General features: G+C 43.8%; 1 protein-coding gene across 1 annotated transcript; it reads left to right on the plus strand.

The window, feature by feature from the left end:
* Positions 1 to 1,966: 1,966 nt before the first annotated feature.
* Positions 1,967 to 20,727, plus strand: zcchc7 (zinc finger, CCHC domain containing 7). Its single transcript, XM_079338350.1, has 7 exons — positions 1,967 to 2,175; positions 2,618 to 2,755; positions 2,843 to 3,013; positions 5,098 to 5,133; positions 17,246 to 17,341; positions 17,743 to 17,860; positions 18,127 to 20,727. The coding sequence occupies exons 1-7, from the start codon at positions 2,107 to 2,109 to the stop codon at positions 18,951 to 18,953; spliced, it is 1,455 nt and encodes a 484-aa protein (XP_079194476.1). The 5' UTR covers positions 1,967 to 2,106; the 3' UTR covers positions 18,954 to 20,727.
* The last annotated feature ends 257 nt before the right edge of the window (positions 20,728 to 20,984 follow it).

Consider the following 20,984-nt stretch of genomic DNA (forward strand, 5'->3'; position numbering starts at 1 on the left):
TGTGTGTGTGTGTTCCAGTTTCTGGATGTCAGTTACAGTTCTGTGGGCCTGAGGAGAATACAGCGGTCTCCCTCAGGGCGCTGTTAGTGCCACTCTCATACAGATGTGCTGGGCTGCCACTGTGTCAGTTTCTGTGTGTGTGTGTGTGTGTGTGTGTGTGTGTGTAACTCAAACAGGAAACTAAAGTTGCTCCTCAGGGTCTATAGTTCTTAATAGGGCTGGATATTGTCTCTAGTTTGTCAGTTCTGGTTCCCGTTGAAGCCGGGTGTCGGTCTTGTAATGCGGTGAGAAGAACCGTAGAGAGCGATAACGGGTTCACTGACACGTGTGAACCTTATTGAAGATGATGGGATCGAACAGATCAGCACTCAGGGTCAAACACGGGGTTATTATTATCGCCCATCCACATGCACGTAACTCAAGATTTGATAAGCAACATGATCAGAGTCCAACCGATTAATCGGCCATATTGGTTTATCCAGTGACTCTCTGTATCAGCTGGTTTTATCCGCAGCATTTTATTTTGAGTTTCATTGTATTATTCCAGCAGCAGCCGAGTGTGTCACATGGATCACAACAAACATTATCCCTCTCCAGAGTGTCACGTTTGATAACTACATTTGAGGGATGAATGTGTACGTCTACATATGTTTTTATCTCTACTGATCGAAGACAGATAATTTTTCTCTCCCTCACACCGCTACAAGTGTTGGACCCAAAAATGACATATCTGTCAGGCCCTGTATTATCACTATATCATTTTACCACCATTTTCTACTATTTTCATTTTTAAGTTTTTAGTTTTTTATAAACAACCAAAGGGTTTTCAGTGCACAGATGACCTAGCGGTTAGGCGACGCCTCCTATAATTACCCTGCGCTCAAGTCCGACCTACAGCTCCTTTCCTCCATGTCACTAAATCTTTAAAAAATAAAGAAAGCATTTAAAAACAAATACTAAATAACACAACTAATAAAATAATAATAATTAAAACACTAATTTTAATTAATTAAAACACAACATGAATAGCATTACATTTATATGGAAATCTATTTATCTGAACAGAAGTGCAGCCTGCGTGTCTAACTTTGAAGCAAAGACTTTTTTTTTTTTTTTTTTTTTAAACTGACTTTGAAGCAAAGACTTTGGTCACCTCAGTTTGTTTTCACGATTCAGAAAAGTTAAAACGTTAAAACATTTGCTCTGACGTGGAAATCAACCGCCCACATAATGAAACACAGCTGCTGTACTGATCTCTGTGGCTCATTCGTTTCATCAAGGAGTTTCAAATCCTCCTCCCAGTGTATCTTAGTAATGTGATGTTAGTGACTCCAGCTTCTTATCACAGTGCAGTTTTACATGTTGCATCATGTTGTTGGTGCGGTGCTATTTGTGTAGTTCATCAGTCTGATGCGATATTTGCACACTGTTTGGTTTGAAAGCGGATAGAGAAGCAAAGTGAGAAGATAAGACGGACTCATTCTTTATCTCTGAACCTTTACTTTCTTAAAGCGCGTCTGCACACGTCTCTTCTTCAGATACTCACGCTAAACCAGAGAAGCAGAAACAGATGGCACCCCCTGCTGGTTAAAACGATTACTGCAATATATTTTTACGTCTCATCGATTTGAGTTGTCCTTTAACTGTGGAGTTTAAATTGTATTGCACGTTATCGCCACATCCCTACCTTACTGTATACTAATATATTATCTTCTCAAACGTACAAGACGAAGAGTGTTTACGTTAACATATTGAGATTAATAAAATATAAATGAATAAACCAACGTTGTGAATACATTTTTGTTGAGTCCTTACATTACCTCAAATATTTCCAAAATGAATCTGTAATATTATACTCAAACATGACGGGACGTGTCATGTTGAGGCGCCATAACAGACGGAATGTTTATTGTTGCTGTGGAAACACTGTTACTTGGTGTTTTCGTGTGGTGTCAATAACATTTTATGAAGCATTTTTTTAAAACGCATAATGATCATAAAAAAACAACTCAGTTTATCTTCTTTTAAAATAAATGAAACCTGCGTAGTAATTTAAATGGAGCTCATAATGAAAAAACTTGAGTGACAAAGTATCCGTATTTAAAAATGTATTTTTCTGTCTTGCCAGATGTTGAGAAGGATGAGAGCTGGTTGGTTTCTGACAAGGACAAGGAGGTAGGTGGCATTAAGTATATTAAACATGTATTTAATATTTAATATACATAACCTAACATTTAAGCACTGAAGCTTCTGAGATAAAGAACAAAAGGCTTCAGCCAGTGAGTCTCTGAAAAGATGTGTTGATTTGTTTCACATTGACTTAAACCTGACCATGTTTTATATGAACCTTTACTGAATATCAACAAGACTGTTTTTATAAATCACACAAACATTTTATTATGGGATTAAGTGTAGATATTTCTGAAGTAAATATTTGTCCTTCAAAAGTATTTTAGTGTTTTTTTAACAACATCAAGCTGTTTTCTGTTGTTTAAAAGTTGTTGCTTTATGATTTATTTTACAGTAAAATGTTGAAGAACGGTTGAACTGTGGGTACAAACATCCAGGTCAGTCCTCAAAGTCTCACGTCATAAATGGTTCACTGTGTGTGTTTCAGGCTCAAATCTATAACAAAGACAAAGGGTCCAAGGGAGCGGCGCAGCGGCTGGTCAACAGATATTATACGGGCAAGAACGTCCAATGTAGAAACTGCAACAAGAACGGACATCTCTCCAAGAACTGCCCAGAGCCCAAAGTCAGTTCACTCAGTGCACACTCTCATTTACTTCTTATGATGAGTACAGATGTGTAAAACAGTTTTTATATGTGTGTTTGTGTGCAGAAATTGTTGCCCTGCTTCCTGTGTGGCACCACAGGCCACCTGTCGACTGAATGTCCCAACAGGCACTGCAACAACTGCGGCCTGCCGGGTCACTTCTACGACTCTTGCAACGAGCGGGCGTACTATCACAAACAGTGCTATCGCTGCCACATGACCGGCCACTTCCTTGATGTGAGTATATATATCACAGTGTAATCAGAATCGGCTTTATTGGCCAGGTTTGGGGGGTCAAAAAGTCTGGGTAAAGTCAGGGGGAAAAAAATTAGGAACATATTCAAGAGTTTGTATCTGTGGAAACGTGTGTAATACTATTTCTAAAGACTTGACATTTAACCAACACTGAGTGAGCATTTTGCAACAGGTGGAAGGGAAACCTTTAAAGAGGCAGAAACCTCGAACCAGACTCATGGTGTATCTACCATGACTGGAGGTGACGAGAAGAGAGGGAGAGATGGTTGGACACAAACATCCAGACAGACATGCACCCAAAGTAAACTAAGTACCCTACTTATATATCCACGCCTTTAAACCCTCATCCTCCCGGGTCCCCCCCCCCCCCCCCATAAACCTCCCACGTTAGTGACCAGGGGTCAACACACGCTGCTGTTCACATTAATTGATACACTTCAGCAATTACAGCTTAGTTATGTCTCTGCCATGCTGCATATTCCAGCTGTGTGGGTTATGTGTGTGTGTGTGTGTGTGTGTGTGTGTGTGTGTGTGGTTATGTGTGTGTAGCACTGAAGGGTGAATCTAATGACCATCAATGACAATTATCCCACCGCAACGTTCATTACCTTGCCCATTTACACTAATGCCACAGAATGGAAAACCCTGTGTGCATGTAAGAGAGCCTGCCTGTGTCTCTCGCCCCCATAACCCCCCCCCCCTCTCTCTCTCTCTCTGCCAGTCAGTCATGTACTGTGCTCTGTGTAATGGATGAGTAACCAGGTGAACACCAGAGGGAGAGGGGAGACCAGGACACACAACACCCCTTCTTTTTCTCTCTCTCTCTCGCTCTCTCGCTCTCTCTCTCTCTCGCTCTCTCTCTCTCTCTCTCTGTCATCCATCCTTTCTCCCCTCTTCTTCCCAATCCACACCTTCATCTTGTTCTTCTTCTCTTTTTTGCATATTTTTTTAACAACAAACAAAGGTGCAAAGTTGTTTGGTATTCTAATTACCCTTCTCTTGTAAGGCTCCATTTTTCCCCCTTGCACTCACAAATGATACTGTATGTGTTAGTGTGTGTGTGTGTGTGTGTGTGTGTGTGTGTTAGTGTGTGTGTTTGAGAGAGAAACAGAGAGTCAGGTCTCTGTCCCATGGGCCTTTCTGTGTCTCTCATTAAAGACAGACGGTTGACGGAGCGCGAGTGTGTCGCTCGCCTCGCCTGTCGCCCTCAACAACAACACACTACCCCGGCGGTCTGGAGGGAGAGAGCAAACAGGAGGGAGCGGTTGTGTGTGTTAATGTGCGTGTGCGTGTGTGTGTGTGTGTGTGGGGGGGGGGGGGGGGGGGGTTGCGGGTTGCTGAAGAAAATAAAGCTTAGATGAGAGGATGAGGAAGATCCAGCTATCGAAATTCATATTTTCCAAACTCAAATCTAGACATGTCGGATTAAGCCTGAAGAAATGGCGAGCGTTCCTTAAAGGTCACGTTTCAAACAGGCAGCCAAAAAGTCTCCTTTTAATGCGACAACAATTTACATGTCCTGAAAAACGTGTGTCGGAACTTGTTAAGTGTGAGAGAGAAAACTGAACAAATCCTCCTCCACAGAGAGGCCGCAGATCGTCCTCCTCTCTCTCTCTCTCACTCAGTAGGTGTGTAAGTAGATAAATCTCGTTGCCCGCGGCGACTGCGGCATTTTCAATTTCCCAGTGGGAAGTGGCGGCGGTTGGGAAAGGATGTCGGAACGCTTAAGGAACAGCGTGGCGAAGCCCCGGAGATAATGCTTTAGCCACACCGGGACAAAACGACTGACTGCTTCACTTACTGACTGTTTGAATGACTGCTGAGGGAAACGTGCTGGAAAGGAAACAAGCTAATGCTAATAAAGGTTTCATGAGGAGCAGAGGAAGGAAAATAAGGGTTGCTTTCTCGCCCTCCTTGTTCCGTGTCTTCTGCCTCACTGTCTTAAATATCCTTAGGGTTTATACTCAGAATAAAGAGTTTCATTGCAGGTTATGTCCACATAACTGGGCCGTACGTCGTCTTCTGTAGTTTTTCTGACCTTACAATTTGTTGTTCTTTCTTTTCAGGCCTGTCCAGAGATCTGGAGACAATATCACATCACTGTAAGTACTTGCCACTGAACCAACACCGTCAACAAACTACAACATTATGCTGTTTGCATTTTAACTTGAGCACTCAGACACTTCTATTGTTTTAGTTTTTGCATTAGGAACAACAAGCTTCTAGTATGAGCCATCATTGAGCTTTAAGGGTCACATATTCTTCTCCTTTCATCTAGTTTAAATAAGTCCAGAGCTCCCCAAAACAAGTGTGATTAGTGTCTTGTTGTAAATCCACTCTGGTCCTGTATTTGATCATGTCTATAAACCCCTCTATTTCAGCCCTGCTCAGAACAGGCTGTTTCTGTGTCTGTAGCTTTAAATATGTAAATGAGCTGTGTCTGACTACGCCCCTTCTCTGGAAGGGCTTGGTTGGCTCTCGCTCTTCCACGCCATGCCTGTTAGTTTATGGTGAGAAGGCAGACTCAGGGGGCAGAACAAACACGTAGCTGTGGGAGTGTCACCCACCTGGGGGAGGGGCTACTGCCCTTTGTGATGTCATGAAGGGAAACTCTCCAAACGACCTGTTTGAGCACACATTTTCTGGAAAGTGGAGAGTTTCAGAAAACATGACCCTGTCCCACCTTTTCTATAACTTGTATATCTAGTCGGATTAGAAATCGGCGTATGGTTTTTAAATAAAAATATTTTGTTTTCAACCTTTTTTAAATTAATTTACATTTTGCACAGTGTCCTTGCTTATGTTGAAATTGAGGATATATTTCTGGATTAAGTTGTTAGATTGTACCAACAGTTTGTGCTCAACTTGTTGTCAAATTTGGTCGACTCCCAGCGGACGCAGAAGTCCTGCTTCGAGTCCCAATTAACAGCAGAGAAATGTAAAAGAGCTTGGTGGTGGTGGAGGGGGACTTAAAGCCACAGCACACTCACACTGCCCCTCTTACAGACGCTGACATTTCTTAAACATTTGAACTTAAGAAACGCGTGTCTATAGGCAATTTTATAAATATACCCAGAGAAATAGTAGTTGATGAAATGGATTAGCTTAAAAGACACCAAACTATCGCAGGTTTCATGAAGGGAAAAGTTTGACACCACCAGTCTGTGATCAATACGTTTGTTGTGACTGTTATTGACCTCACCCTGTAGCAGACGAGTGAACCATGGCGAGGAGAAAAGTAACCACAGAAGATAAGAAATAAGCTCGAAGTGACGGGAACCTTTATTCATGTCGCCTTTTTTATTAAATATATCTTCAAACAACTTGCACGTGTGTGTGTGTGAGTGTATGGGTGGGTGTGTGTGTGTGTGTGTGTGTGTGTCAAATGGTAGAAAAGTGTGTGACAGTAACATGGGCCAGATGTCAGCAGGGATGCATTTGCTTATTGTTCAATGTGTGTTTTTCACAAATCTGAGAAGAGAACTAGTTTTCTTGGCTCTTTTGTGTGTGTGTGTGTGTGTGTGTGTGTGTGTGTGTGTTTCAGAATCTGTGTGTGTGTGTACGTGCATCTAAGCGAGGGGGTGATATAGACCTCAGCCTAAGAGAAAAGAGCAGCTTGTTTGTCAATTAAAAGACGTGATAAAGCATGAAATGGGCTGCCAACGCCACTCGGGACGAGGGAGGGAGGGAGGGAGAGGAGAGGAGAGAGGGAAGAAGAAGAGTGTGTGTTTGCATACATCTTGGCGTTCACTGAGCGTGTGTGTGTGTGTGTGTGTGTGTGTGTGTTGGGGGAGGTCTGTCACTCTCCTCTATGGAGATTAATTAGCAGGGGCTGTCTAATGAAAAGGCAGCATCGTTAGCGTGAGGGTAGCACGACGGGAGAGGCGGAGGATGGCGGAAGGAGGAGGGAGCAGGACGGGGAAGTTCCAGGGGAGACGCTGGCGGAGAGGACGGGAGAGAAGTTTAATTGTTGCACAAGTGGTGACGGGGGGATTCTGTATAGGTTTCACTGTCGAGTTTTTGTTTTGAACCACAGACGAGAGGGACACACTTCATACGCAGGAGCTGTCGCGAGACTCCTTTGGTCGCCTCTCAAATTGATAAAAGCATCTTTTTTTGTGTGTGTGTGTGTGTTTCCCCGTGTGTTGTGTGTGACGGCGTGCTTTAACGGGTGGAGGATTGTGACCCAGGTCTAATTGAAGTATTAAAGCCGTTTAAGCACTGGGAACAGAAGGTCGTTACACATCCAAACTGGCATGGGGGTTCGGGGGCGCACATAGACACAAACACACACCTGCACACATGCATACAAGGGGCTCCTTCTGTTTAAGACAGCCTCATTTTATTCATGATGCTGCTTATGACCCTGAACTCCCCAATGTGAGAAGGTGTTTGTGTGTGTGCGTGGGTTTATGTGAGTGTGTGTTTGTGTGTGTTTGCTTTGGGAGATGTGACTCTGTCACCTTCCGCTGGGCTCAGCCAGGTGTGAAAAGGCATTCTGTCAGACCTGCCTGCTACTGGGTCCATTTATCCTTTGTGTGTGTGTGTGTGTGTGTGTGTGTGTGTGTGTGAGAGAGAGAGAGAGAGAGAGTGTGCTTGTGTGTGTCTGTACGTGTGTGTGTGTGTGTGTTAGGTCCGTTTATCTTCAGTGTGTTGTCTGCCTGCACCTGGCCCTCAACTAACAAACTCCTCCAAACCACACAGTATAGACCACAAAGCCCAGGGGTATTTACTGAGAAAGTAAGATACTGACACACTTGGGCACACACATCAGCACACAAACACACACACACACACACACACACACACACTTCTACAAACATATATATAGGGCAGCAAATGGACTCAAAAGCTATCCACAACATTTTCATTTCACTCGTGGCGTTTGAGTTTGAAGAGATTTTTACTCAACAGTAATATTTACACAACAAGATTCGCTTCAACGGCTCTTTCTCACGGCTTCTTTCTCTTTCACTCAACACACACACACACACACACACACACACGTTCTCAAACACAGCGCTTTCACATCTTTTCTTCTTCCTTTGCATACAGTTTTATAGCAGAGGGTCATTTCTTCATTTCGTTCAGGCACCTTCTCCCCCCCCTCCTTCCATCTTAGTGTCCTTCTCTATCTTTATGAAATCTGCAAACATCTTCAGAAAGACACTCAAGTTCTCAGTTGGGTTGTTCAGCGCATTTAATCCCTTTTTTTAAATGATTAAAATGTGTAATAGATATTTCTTCAAGCCATCTATCGCCCACTAAATTTTGCCTACATTTCCCAGAGTGCCCTTGAACTGGCCTGATTGCACAGTGCAGAATTTCCTACGCATCTTCGTATCAAAGACACATTTTGAATCTGAGAGACTGATGGCAGAATTCAACGTTAGCCGTCGTGTTTTTAGTACGTTAAAACATGACACATTATTTTAGATTTATTTTTGGGCCTTCAACGCCTCATGTCTAGAAACAGGGGAGAGAGAGAGAGAGAGGGAGAGAGAGGAACGACATGTTGGACAAGAGCCGAACCCGCTCTCTGGAGTCAGGCCTCTGTACACGGAGCACGCTCGCCAACCGCTAGGCCGCCGACGCCTCACGTTGATTGGAGCTGAAAATACATGAGAACCAAGTCAATCAAGGAAATGAGTCCACAAGCCATAAATGACACAGAGATGTAGAATCATCTGCAACTCACATGACTGATCAACATGCCAGTATTCATCCAGAGAACTCAAGAATTGTTTTTTTCTCAACACAGAAAGTAGAGAGCGTCTAATGTTCCCAAAAGGACTCATTAGTTATGTTTCGTTTGGTTTAAGTTTTTAAAAAAAAAAATTATGTTGCATGTTAAATTGATTTATTTTCTTATCTATCTATTTTAACGTTTTAAAGGAAATAACTGTTCACTTCTGTGACCTTTGCGTAAGTACCCGGTCCCTCACAGACTTTTCGGTGTTTTCACTCCGTGTAAACTTCCAGTAATGTTTTGTGGTGAGCAGCACGTGTCAACTCAAACAGGCCAACAAAATGTTTCCCAGAATGTAGCAGGACTTTTGTTTTTCCTGCCAGACTCCCATTGAAATGTCCATGTGCAGTGTGGCTTCAGCAGATGTGTACAGACGAGTGGGCGGGGTTGAGGACGTTCGTATCACTCGACTGTCGTAATTGTCACGTTACTGCAGTGAAGCAGAGTCGTACTCTTTGGTTTTGTTGAACGACAAACAGTCAGACAAAATCTGGATCTGAAAGCAGCAAATAACTGTACGAGTAAGGGTTAGGAAAAATGAGTAAGTGACCTTCATTTAGGTTCAATATTCAGATTGTTCTGGATTCATGATGTGCCACAAAGATCACGCCTATAGGTTACAGATGGAGTTGGGGTTTTTTTTGTTTTTTTTTAAATAAATAAGACACGGTTTAGGAAACTGGTGGGACAAAGAAGGAGGAGAGAAAGAAAACGTTAGGCTGTAAAAGGGGAAGAAAAAGACAGAAAAGGAGGACGGGATGTTTGATGGATGGATGAAGAAGAAGCGAGAAGGAGAAGACAGTCGGAGCTGACCGACCTGCTGTCCTTACACAGGCTGCATTAATGCATGTAAAGATCCTGCATAAATGCATGCACTTATTCATACAACACACACACAAGTCACTGTGACTTTTTCTCTCCCTGTTCGGCTTGTCAGGGCCCTGCTGTGCTGGGTTACGACCAGAGCGCCACCTTATGGCCACTGCAGGAAGTCTTAGACCCCTTCCTAAAACAGAGAATGAGATTTGTTTTGCTCTCTGGTTTTTACATCTGAATATTGATGAAATCCTAATAAATATGTTACTTCCATTTATTTTCTTTAAGCATGCTGCTGCACACTGGATTTTTAGAGCTTTAAAAGCAGCACATAACTTCAGCATCCATATGATTTTCCTGAATGTGAATCTTTTCCACCACATAGATCAGAGGGAGAGAGGGAGGTGTGTAAGGGAGGGAGGAGAGAGAGAGAGGGGGAGGGGGTGTATTATAAAGGCTGACGGAGACAGAAGAGAGTGAGTGCGAGCACACAGCAGCTGATTGGTGCAGGTATATCGGTGTGTACGCATTGATCGGCCTCTCTTTAGATAGTAGTGGTGACACCTGTATGTGTGTGTTTATTGATCGGCACCTCTGCCTGTGGAGCTGGAGGTGTGTGTGAGTGTGTGTGTGTGTGTGTGTAGAGCAGATTCTCTCCTCACGGTGGGATCAGTTTGTGTGTATCGATCTTTTCCTCAGGGACCGCTCTGTGTGTGTGTGTGTGTGTGTGTGTGTGCGTTTGTGTGTGTCAGTGTCTCTCAGGCTTCCTGTGAAAAACAGTCGGTGACCTTCTTTGTTCGATACAGAAATGAAGCCGTCTTCACTCGTTTCCTTAAACTCCATTTGGTGTCCGTCTTTCTTACATGACTGGTCCTTTTTTGTCCCTTTCTCTTGGATTCTCATTGTACCTTTTTATACCTTTCTGTCTGTCTGTCTTTGTCCAGAAGCTTCTTTATTCTCATATTCTTATATGCTGTTAATATCCCAAGGTTAGGACACCTTCACCTTTAAATCCTCCTTTTTATTTTAATTTCTTTATCAAGGTTTAGAAAGAGAAAAAAAAAAAGACTTCCTAACAAATCAGGACTCTTGAGTTTGTCGAGGAAAAGCTTGTAACGTTTAACGTGTGTGTCATGAAATATTGAGCCTCATCGATTGAAATACTTCATTTGTACCACTTAAAAAATGTAATTTACTCACAACAAGTTCAGTACATGTTTATATTCCATCGGCCTTTAGAGATAAATAATTTAGGTTGAGTTGATAATTTGCTGATTCAAAATGAGTTTTTAGACGAGAAGGGTTTTATAGCTTTAGGTGAAATTTAGTGTCATAAAAATGTGCATCCTCTCTGACCTCAACCCGTCTGTCTCCAGAAAGTGAGACACACGGCAGGGTTTTTATTGAGCCTGCTGTGTTAGAGCGCCCTTTAGTGGTCAAGCAGAGAACGGCACTCTAACTCTGGTAAGGTTTTCACCACCATAAAGTCACGAGACAGCAGCTTGTAGCACAAGTGACAAAATCATACAGCTGAAGTAGAGACCTGGCTGTAAATAAGACCTCAGAGGGAAGGTTAGCCTGTTTGATGACAGCTGCAGAAAACATGTCCGCCTCACATCAGTATGTAAAACCAGGAGTCAGCAGGCCAGATAGTTTGTTACAGAACCATCAAAACTCAGAAAGTAAATCATTAAAAATGAAATCTGGCCTTGATATGGAAACACTCTTTTACATTCCCAGACACAACAGTCTTTTTAAAAATAGTCTGAAGATGGAAAAAAAAATCACCTTATTAAAAATAACTGCAGAAATTAAATAATGTAAACTTTTGTCATGTATCGATGAGTGAGAACATGTGGTCACATTCATACTGCATGAAGATGCAACTGCTCACACAACAACTAAAGAGCATACATGTCCCATAATTCAAAGAATAAAGACAACTTCCTCCTCTTTTGTTCTTTCTGCTGAACATGAAGTCAAATGTTTTAAGTTTTCCACCTTTAATCCACCTCCTCTTCCTCCTTCCTCTTCTTCGTCTGTCCTTGACCTCGTCCATTGTCTTCGCTCAAACAGTGCTCTGTAGAAATCCTTTAAATCCCACATCTATTCACCGAGCTGTTTTTGCTGTCTCATCATTGTCCAGTACTGTCCGGTCCTCTCACCTCTGCCGTATCAAAAGACTCTCTGCTCTTTATTCCTCGACTCACCGACACTCTGACTGAGCACGAGGTGGAGGGTACATGAGAAAAAAAAAAAAAAAAAAGAAGAAAAGAAAATGTCTTTTGTATGTTTTTAATCTGGTTCTATTAACAATTAGCAGCCAGCGGTGCAAAAGTAAAAGTGAAGTCCTTGAAGTTCAGTGTATAGACCAGAGTGCTGCACACACCTCGCTACATCTCTCCATGTGCTTAATATTTACTCTGTTCAGGAACACACACACACACACACACCCCCCTCAGAAAACACAGAAAACCATTTAAAGGTTGTTGTGTCCTGGCAGAAGCAGCAGCTTTAGACTTATAAAAACTTTACCCTGGAAGGAAAAGTCTAAATGAATGAAAATGTGTCCTTACTGACGCGCTGTACAAACATTTAAATGCAAAAGAATTACTGCGGGTTGTGTGTTTGAAGTTTTAAAAAAAAAAGCAGGATGAGATTAATTTATTATCAGAAGAAAATGAGCCAAAAAAAAGAGCTTTGAGCCTTTTAAAAAACATTTCATAACTAGAATTAAAGAGACAATAAAAACAGAAGCCGAGGCACTGCGATGCACTTTTTATCCTTGCCTTGTTTTCCTGTATTTAAAAGAGAAGACAGACAGAGGCAGGTTATTCTTTAATGTCCTGTTGAGCGTTCATGCAAATCCACAGGAATGTGCACACTGTGCCGAGTTGGCTAACACTTCAAATCAGGGGTTAAAATTGTAACCCCGGCCCCACAGGCAGACACTGAGTCCTTCTGAGCGTTATACATCTGAATCCCTGTCTCCGTGTCACAGATGTGTTGACTCCGTCTAATTGCCGGAGACGAAGTGAATGAAATATTTCAACATGAAAAAAAGCCTCTGAACGAGGCCGCGAGCGCTCTGAATAGAAGCTGAATGAATCAGACCCAGATTTGAATAGATTAGCTTGTATCCTCTGTTCCGCCTTCCACGGTGTGACCAGATTACCTCCAGCCCCAAAATGAGAGGAGAGGTGGGGTGGGGGGGGGGGGGGGGGGCGTCCTCCAGTGGTGGCAACCCACCGCCGTCCAGCCCTCTGCATCACATTATCGTTACATTCCAGGAGCGTTTCCTCGTCTGTAGAGGAAATCAGGACTCCTTCTGATTGTGTTCACACTGATTGACTGACTGACGGGAAGAGATAGGAAGAGCCTCTGGGAATTACACTGTGTGTGTTTGTGTGTTTGTGTGTGTGTGTGTGTGTGTGTGTGTGTGTGTGTGAGTCCTCGTAGGGCGCGGGGTTACGGCTTCGGTCTGAGGCTTTGTGAACTGGCAGACACAAAGGGGGCAGAAATCACATCTGGTTATTTGGAGAAATTCCCCCCCCCTTCTTCTTCCTTCAGATCCTCTCCTCTCCTTCCTTTATAGCCTCCCTCACCACACACACACACACACACACACACACACACACACACACACACCTCCACCTTAAACCGTCTCTGAACAACGATTAAATTGTTGTTAAGCGAGAGTAAACACTATAATTAAATTCTTTACAATTTTGGAAATTGCTCTGTTAAAACTCCCACATGAGAATCAGTGGATTAATGTCTCTGGAGTTAAATCTTCCCCACCTTATAGCTGCTTCACAACTGTCTAATTAGCCTGTATGTATATACTGGCATGTCACACACACACACACACACACACACACACACACACACACACACACACACACACACACACACACACACACACACACACACCATGAGGCTCCGTTTGTTTTGGTATCAGCCTGCGAGTGTGGAGTTGTGTTGTCAGGCTGTTTTCTATGATAAAGCATGCAGAGTTGGTCCCCTGTGGGTCCAGTAACATATGCAAACCTCTCCCCAACGCTGCAATAACATATGCAAAACAGCACCGCCAGCTCCCACCACCCGTTACTGTTCAGACCCCCCCCCTCACCTCTTCCACACAAGCCTGTTTGCTTCTCGGATTGTGTTTGATAATTTGGTGTGTGTGTGTGTGTGTGTGTGTGTGTTCCTTCAGATTGTAGTCTGTAACAGTCTGAGCTTTGTGTTGGCCAAAGGATTATCACGGCTTTGCCACCAGCAGCCAAGGCAAGGAGCAGAGGAGAGCGAGGCTTAGAGACATGCAGTGTATGTGTCGGGACAACTGTGGGAAAACTGTGTGTGTGTGTGTGTGTGTGTGTGTGTGTGTGTGTGTGTGTGTATGCATGAGAGGCCACGGATGGCTGCGTGTCTGCGTCCACCTAGCGTAGCCCTGAGGACCTTCTATACACACAAACAGGAGCACTCAGTCACACATTAAGGCTGTCAGAGTGATGCATACTTACCCTGTTTTAAAACAGATCAGTCTGTTCACATTCAAAGGCCAGCGTGCACTCGGATTGTTAAACACCTTTTTGAAGACTTCCTGTGTCTCTAACTCACAGGAAGCTGTGTGTGTTCAGATACATCTGTTCAGACAGCGCAGAACAATTTGTGGTCGTTATAAACCAGACCTGATGTTGGCTAGCAGAGACTTCGGTTTGTTGTCATGGTATCTGAAAAAGTATTTGTATTGTTGATTTACTAGTATCATATCATATAAGTGGAAAGATTCTGACGCACGCACGCACACACACACACACACACACACACACACACACACACACACACACACACACACACACCCTAAACAAGGCTGGCTAAGTATCAGGATTTTGTCATTATCACGGTGTAAACATGCTCAATGTTGTCAAGCTGAGCGTGTGTATATGTTTCACCAGTGGTAAGCATGCTTTCACATCTTTTTTTGATGTATTTGTGTTGATTTAGGATTTAAAAAGGACACGTCGCACTCTCAACACGTTCTGTTAAACATGGAGAACAGCAGACGGACAGAGACGAGCGTGCTTGTTTGAAACGTGCCTCGCTAATGCAAAGACCGCAAACGCATGAAAGGTCCCGCTTTGTCCACAGGAGGCGCTACAGTAAGCATAAAGTCAAAGTTCCTCACAGGCGCCGTGAGAAGTCAAGAGAAGAACCAGGACGGATCTTCTGGAAACAGAACAAGCCAATCCGTCCATTTGAAGAGTTGTGAAGACAGTCTGCGCTCCTTTGAATCTGTTTTCAGTTTTACACAGCAAAGTCAGCACGAGTTTGTTGTTTTGGTCTGTTGAACGAGTTCTGTTGTGAAACTAAACCAGCACACGTGTGCGTCCTTGGTAACGTTAATACTGAAACACAACGGAGGGCCTGGCATTATCCGGCTATTCCTACACAAACGAGTCAACAAAGGAGGATGTGTGGAGGTAAGCAGTCATCTTATACAAACTGACCGAACAGGTTCAATGACTTCAAGGAAAAGCTGTCCATATTTGGCCCCAGTGTTTAAACAGTTATAACACCTGTCATCTCAGTACGACAGGCGTTTCACATCTCCATTCACAAGGATAAAGATCAACTTTATTGATCCCCAATGGGGGAAATTCAGGTGTTACAGAAGCTAACATAAAACAGGTAATATAAAGCTGTTAATCAATAGCAAAAAAAAAAGAGAACAGCTATGAGCAAGTTTACATTTAATTAAATAAAGAGGTTAAAAAAATACAATAGACTTGAATAATACAAGGCATAAACACTATGTATTTATTAGAAGGGGATTTTAGGACATTTGAAGGTTATTTAAGAACATTTTCAGGAACATGCTCGAGAGAAACCTGCCCTTAGATCAGTGTTGAGACGAGACAGACACGGCAACTTTCCTTATATTGGAACCAGGCTGTACTTTCAAAGCAGTTCAGACAACACTTCCTTTTGAACCAGTTTCACCATGAGCTTTATTCTGGGAGTCACCTGGCTGCAGAGTTCATCCCTGATCATTCAGGCGATTGGTTTGTTCTCTATCAGACAGTTCAGTTCCATCACAGTCTAAAGGAAAGTTTTTGACAGCCACAAAGACCTCAAACGTATGAACACTACCTTTCGGGTTAGGGTTAGGCACCAGGCTGCCTTCACACGTCTGCGTTTACCAGCATGGAAAGTTTGTATTTGTAAGGCGGATTTGCTTCTATAGAAATGACAAGTTGTCACCTGAAAGGAATTAAAGTTTTCTTTCTGAGCCTTGCCAAACCGGAACCATCTGAAATCCCGCCTGTGTCGTATTGACTTTCGGCGCACAGCCAGACTCTCCAGGACTCCTCTCTAAACCCCCGAGAAAGAAAGAGAAAGACACCAAACTGATATGATCCCTCAGGCCCTCACCCTGCTGGCAATTTAGATTTACCCGATAGGAGGCGGCGGTGGCGGCGGCAGGAAACAGAGAGCGAGAATGAAAGAGGGAGGACGGTTCCTCAGGATAATTAATATTGTATGAGGCAGACAACTCTCGAGTCTTCACAAGCACACCTATACAGACTCACAGTGACGCCAGGTGTGTGTGTGTGTGTGTGTGTGTCTGATCAGAGTGTGAGGAGATAACACGAGCCCAAGGTCAGAGACACAGAGAGACCTAGAGCCAATTTACATGAAGGATGAATGGGAAGAGGGCCTGGAAGGGTGGAGGCCGGGAGGGAGAGCTTGAGACAGGGAGGGGGGGGGAACTGTGATCTCCTTAGGGTGCACAAGTGTGTGTTTGTGTGGTTCTGTGTGCATGCGTGTGTGCATGTGTGTGTGTGTGTGTGCTTGCGAGAGGTCTGTGATCTCCTGGCCTTTGTGATGGAGATGGGGCCCGGCCGGCCTGACCCGATAATGACGCGACGCCCTAATAGCATTCATCCTTTCTGCCGCAAAACTACTCAAGCGGAAAAGAGAGAGAGAGGGGAAAACAAGTGTGAGGGGGGTGTGTGTGTGTGTGTGTGTGTGTGTGTGTTTGAAGGAGAGAGGGGAGCAGGAGGAGGAGGAGAAAAGGAGGTTAGCTGAGCTATGTTGAAGAAATGACGCGGCGCACAAATCATTTGTAATCTCAAAAATCAGGGCTGAGAGATGAAGGGACGGGGGGGGGAGGTGTGTGAAGCTGTGTGTGTGTGTCTGTGTGTGCGTTCTAGAGAATGGCATTAGGTGTGTGTGTGTGTGTGTAACATTAGCAGTAAATGCACTGTGCCTGTGTCTCCTCTCTCTCTTTATCAGTGTATATTTGCTGTGAGCGCTGGAGCATGGAAGGCTTTCAGAGCACCGGCCCATAGGGGACGGGACCCTGTGTCCAACACACACACACACACACACACACACACTCAGCAGTTACTTATCATACAGGGTCATTACAGGCCTCTAACTATAGCTCTGGTAATCACTGGTTTATATCAGCAGCCATATTCAGCATACAATACACAGCAGGTATCAATAGAGAGCATGGGAATGATGACGGCGGAGAGGACGGACAAATGGAACATGAAACCGTCACATTTCTTTTCCATGAAGGGAAATTAGCAGTAAATGGGATTTTTTTTTTCTAATTTGGCTTCTCTGTGTGTCCTCAGACTAAGCCAGGCGTTCCTGGAAAACAGCGTGGACAGGATCCGGGTCGAAACCCCGCCTCCTGCTACAACTGCTCCAGGAGAGGACACTTTGGACATGTGAGTAGCTACTTCAGGTTCGATTGTCCAAAATAAAACCTTCAATGAAGACATTAGACGTTTGCAGGCACATGTGGTTTATAAGTTCCACCTCTTCCACTAATCAGAAAAATAGTTAACTTGCGACCCGCGACGTTCCTCACCGACTAGTAAACGCTCACATTTGAGAAGAAATGGGAGCATAAAGGTTTTGGTTTGGTTTGGTGTGGCTGCTGTTAGAAATGCTCCTTGGACGTTACGGTGCACGTTCCTGTTCTAAAGGAGAGATTAGTGGGAAGCGATGTCCTACACACCATGAACTCTTCCACACTGCTCCTTTTATGATGCCGCTCATCATTTGCCTTCATATTATGGGATTTCGTGTGCATGCAGACCCGGTGATACATTTGTGTGTTCCTCAGGCGTGCATCCAGCGGAGGATGTTTAATGGGACGTTTCCCAGCGCGCCTTTCATCAAACACTATGACACCAAGGAGGACATATACAGCAGAGGACAAAGGGTGAAGAAGAGGGTTTTCGGTAAGAATCACACTCGCCAACTTCTACTTTATGATTACAGTCGCAAACGTCACACTCAGCCGAGGTCTTGAAGCACCGATCAAACTTAGGTTTTCTTAATCATCGCATCATTTGCTTTGCTAAGGTACCTGTATATGTTTGCACAATATAAGACTGTCATTTTGAACTAGTCGTTCCTGGATTCAATTCTTAACTTTGTATCTTAATTATGTGGAAACATTTCTGCAAGACGCAAAAAAAAAAAAAAAATTGTTTGTCATCCGCAGAGCTGAAGCTAGATGGCCTTTACCCTGCTGCTCCTGAGGCCCCGGTCACTCCAGGACCACCGAAGAAGAAACAGAAACTGAGCCATCACAAGAACAACCACAAACCGGACCACACACCCCGCCCGAACGCCGACCGCCCCAAACCGATCCACACACCTCGCCCGAACGCCGACCGCCACAAACCGGACCACACACCTCGCCCGAACGCCAACCGCCCCAAACCGATCCACACACCTCGCCAAAACACCGACAACCACAAACCGATCCACACACCTCGCCCGAACGCCAACCGCCCCAAACCGATCCACACACCTCGCCAAAACACCGACAACCACAAACCGAACCGGAGTCACATCTTTTTCCAAGACGACGACTTCGAAACTCCTGCAGCCAAAAAAAAAAACCGCAACAAGTACAAACAACCGGAGAGCACTGGCCAAGTGAAACCATGGAAACCAAAGAGACCAGTGCCCACCACGAGGGAACAACCAACCAAACTGGTTCCAGATGAAGCCGATGACTTCCCCAGAGGAGGAGCTACAGGGGAGAACACGGGGACGATAAAGAAAAAGAAAACGAAGGCGAAGAAAAAGAAGCTAGGCCCTTCAGAGCCACCAGGGGGACACAGTGAGGGCCAAGCGGATCACCTCAGTCGGACTGTTAAAGGAGAGACGCAGGGGTCGACGCAGCAGCAGCAGAAGAAAAAGTGGAAGAAAAGGAAACGAGGAAAGAAGGGCGAGGGCAAAATCAAAAACCCTGATGCACCGATGTACCCAACGGATGAGAACCTGTTCGTCATAAAACAGAGGAAGAAGCAGAGCAGATAGCATCGGCCTGTGTGAGCTTTGACAGGACCTTGTAGTGGTGTGTGTTCAAGACCTCAAAGGATCAGGGTCAGACATCTTCTTCGTTCAGGGTTTGCTGGATTAGTTGCCTGTGTTGCTTTACAGGGTTAGTAGGTCTTTTTAAGGAGGTCATATTTGGGAAAAGCACCGGTGGAATGAATCGATCTACTTCGGTTTCAGATCCATTGGTACCACAGTTTTAGATTTTTAAAATCTGAGTCAGTAGCCTTTTTCTTTGTAACGTGTACTCTGCACAACTCTGCACACTCTGCAGGACGTAGAGTCTCTTGTTACCGCTGGTTTCTACAACTCTGCGTTGACGTGTGAAAGCCAACACGCGTTTCACCCTCGTATTGGAACCGGCTCCATCCGCTCGCCGTTTCGCCTCACTGCAATTATATTTCCTCTTCTTTGCTGCTACATCCACGTCTGTCATTTTTTACTGGTTTGACTCGTTTAACCGCTGAACTGTATCCACTTCTAAACTCACCTGTGTGCCGTCATTGACTGGAGGAAACACACCAGCGCCCCACTAAGAAACATGGAGCGGCTTTACGGTCTATATTCTGTTTTTCCTGGAAAAAGCTACTGACTCTGCCTTTAAAGCAAACATTCGATGCACAAATGATCATTGGATCAAGTTTGTCTTGTACCTTTATTATTGCATCCTGAGTGTACTGTGGAAGTATGCCGATAGTCATATATGACCTCTGCAGTCTGAGGATCATAAATCGAGTGGATCTCCTTCAGAGTTGCGGTCTTTCTTTTACTAAATGTGCCGACATTTGTGATTGTCTTTTCATTGCAGATTACACAGTTGACACACACACACACACACACACACACACACACACACACACACACTGTGAACAAGATATCTGCTCCATTTTTCTCACTCGGAGTGGTGAATTTATTACGTTAGAAGAGAAGAAAACTGATTTTATCCCTCAACACTTTCATTACATTTTTGTAAACATGAGGTCAGAGGACAAGCTAGCACATGTGTCAATGTTATGAGGCTTCCTGATTATTGTTTGATGACAGACTGTGGGAACCTGTTTTAATGCAAATAGAACCACCTGTACCTGTCCTATTATGAAGATTTAAAAAACCCGTTCTGGTCAGAGTGAGAATTAAGCTGTGATAATGTACATCACAGGTGTTGACTTTAGAAATGGACACAGTAGTTCATGAAGCCAGGTAAGCGTTCTTACATTCTGCTCAGTGATAACTTGAGTCAGCTCTTCATGTTCGTGATCAATACTACAAGGCTTTTTTTTTTTATGAAATAGTGGATATGTCATTACTTTAATACTCCTTCACTGTTTGTTCACATCAAAACAGATTTGGCTCTTTAAAGTGCTTGTAGGGAAATGTCTGCCTCCTCTCTGAACACAAGTTTAAAGTTGCTGCATTATTACCAAAAGGATTGTAGATTTGTAATAATAGGAAATGTCCCATACCTTGAGAACAGAAGAGGTGCCTTTTTCTGTAACACTTGTTGATATGTAAATGATGATGATGATGAATGAAGTGTTTTCATTAGACTGTAATGTTCTCTCCTCACTGACATACAGCCCTGACAGTATTAACAATTAAACCTCACCTGTTTAAAAAATCTGTCAATCAGGAGGAGAAGCCCTCGACATCAGGGTTGTACTTGAGACCTGGTTTGTTCAATAACTTCAAACTGTTCCATAATGTGTATTTAAAAAAAAAAAAGTGATCCAATAAAACCACTGGTTCATCGGGTGACTGGTTCAAGTCCTTAAACGTCTTTTCTCCTCACCTCATACATACTGAGACCCTTGGAGGTTCAAAACCAGTGTTCATGAGGGTGACTTTTACATTCCTCCACAATGCTCTTGCTTTATCTCGCAGTATTTTTACTTTTCGTCCTTGTCTCCTGAGCAATATCTCTTATTTCCAACCAGCTGCTCGCTGAACAACACCGGTGTAAACCTGTGCATTGAATTTGACTTTTAACTGGACATATGCAGCTGCTGACGTAGC

Source organism: Symphodus melops (assembly GCF_947650265.1).
Source record: "Symphodus melops genome assembly, chromosome: 2".
Classification (NCBI taxonomy): Eukaryota; Metazoa; Chordata; class Actinopteri; order Labriformes; family Labridae; genus Symphodus; species Symphodus melops.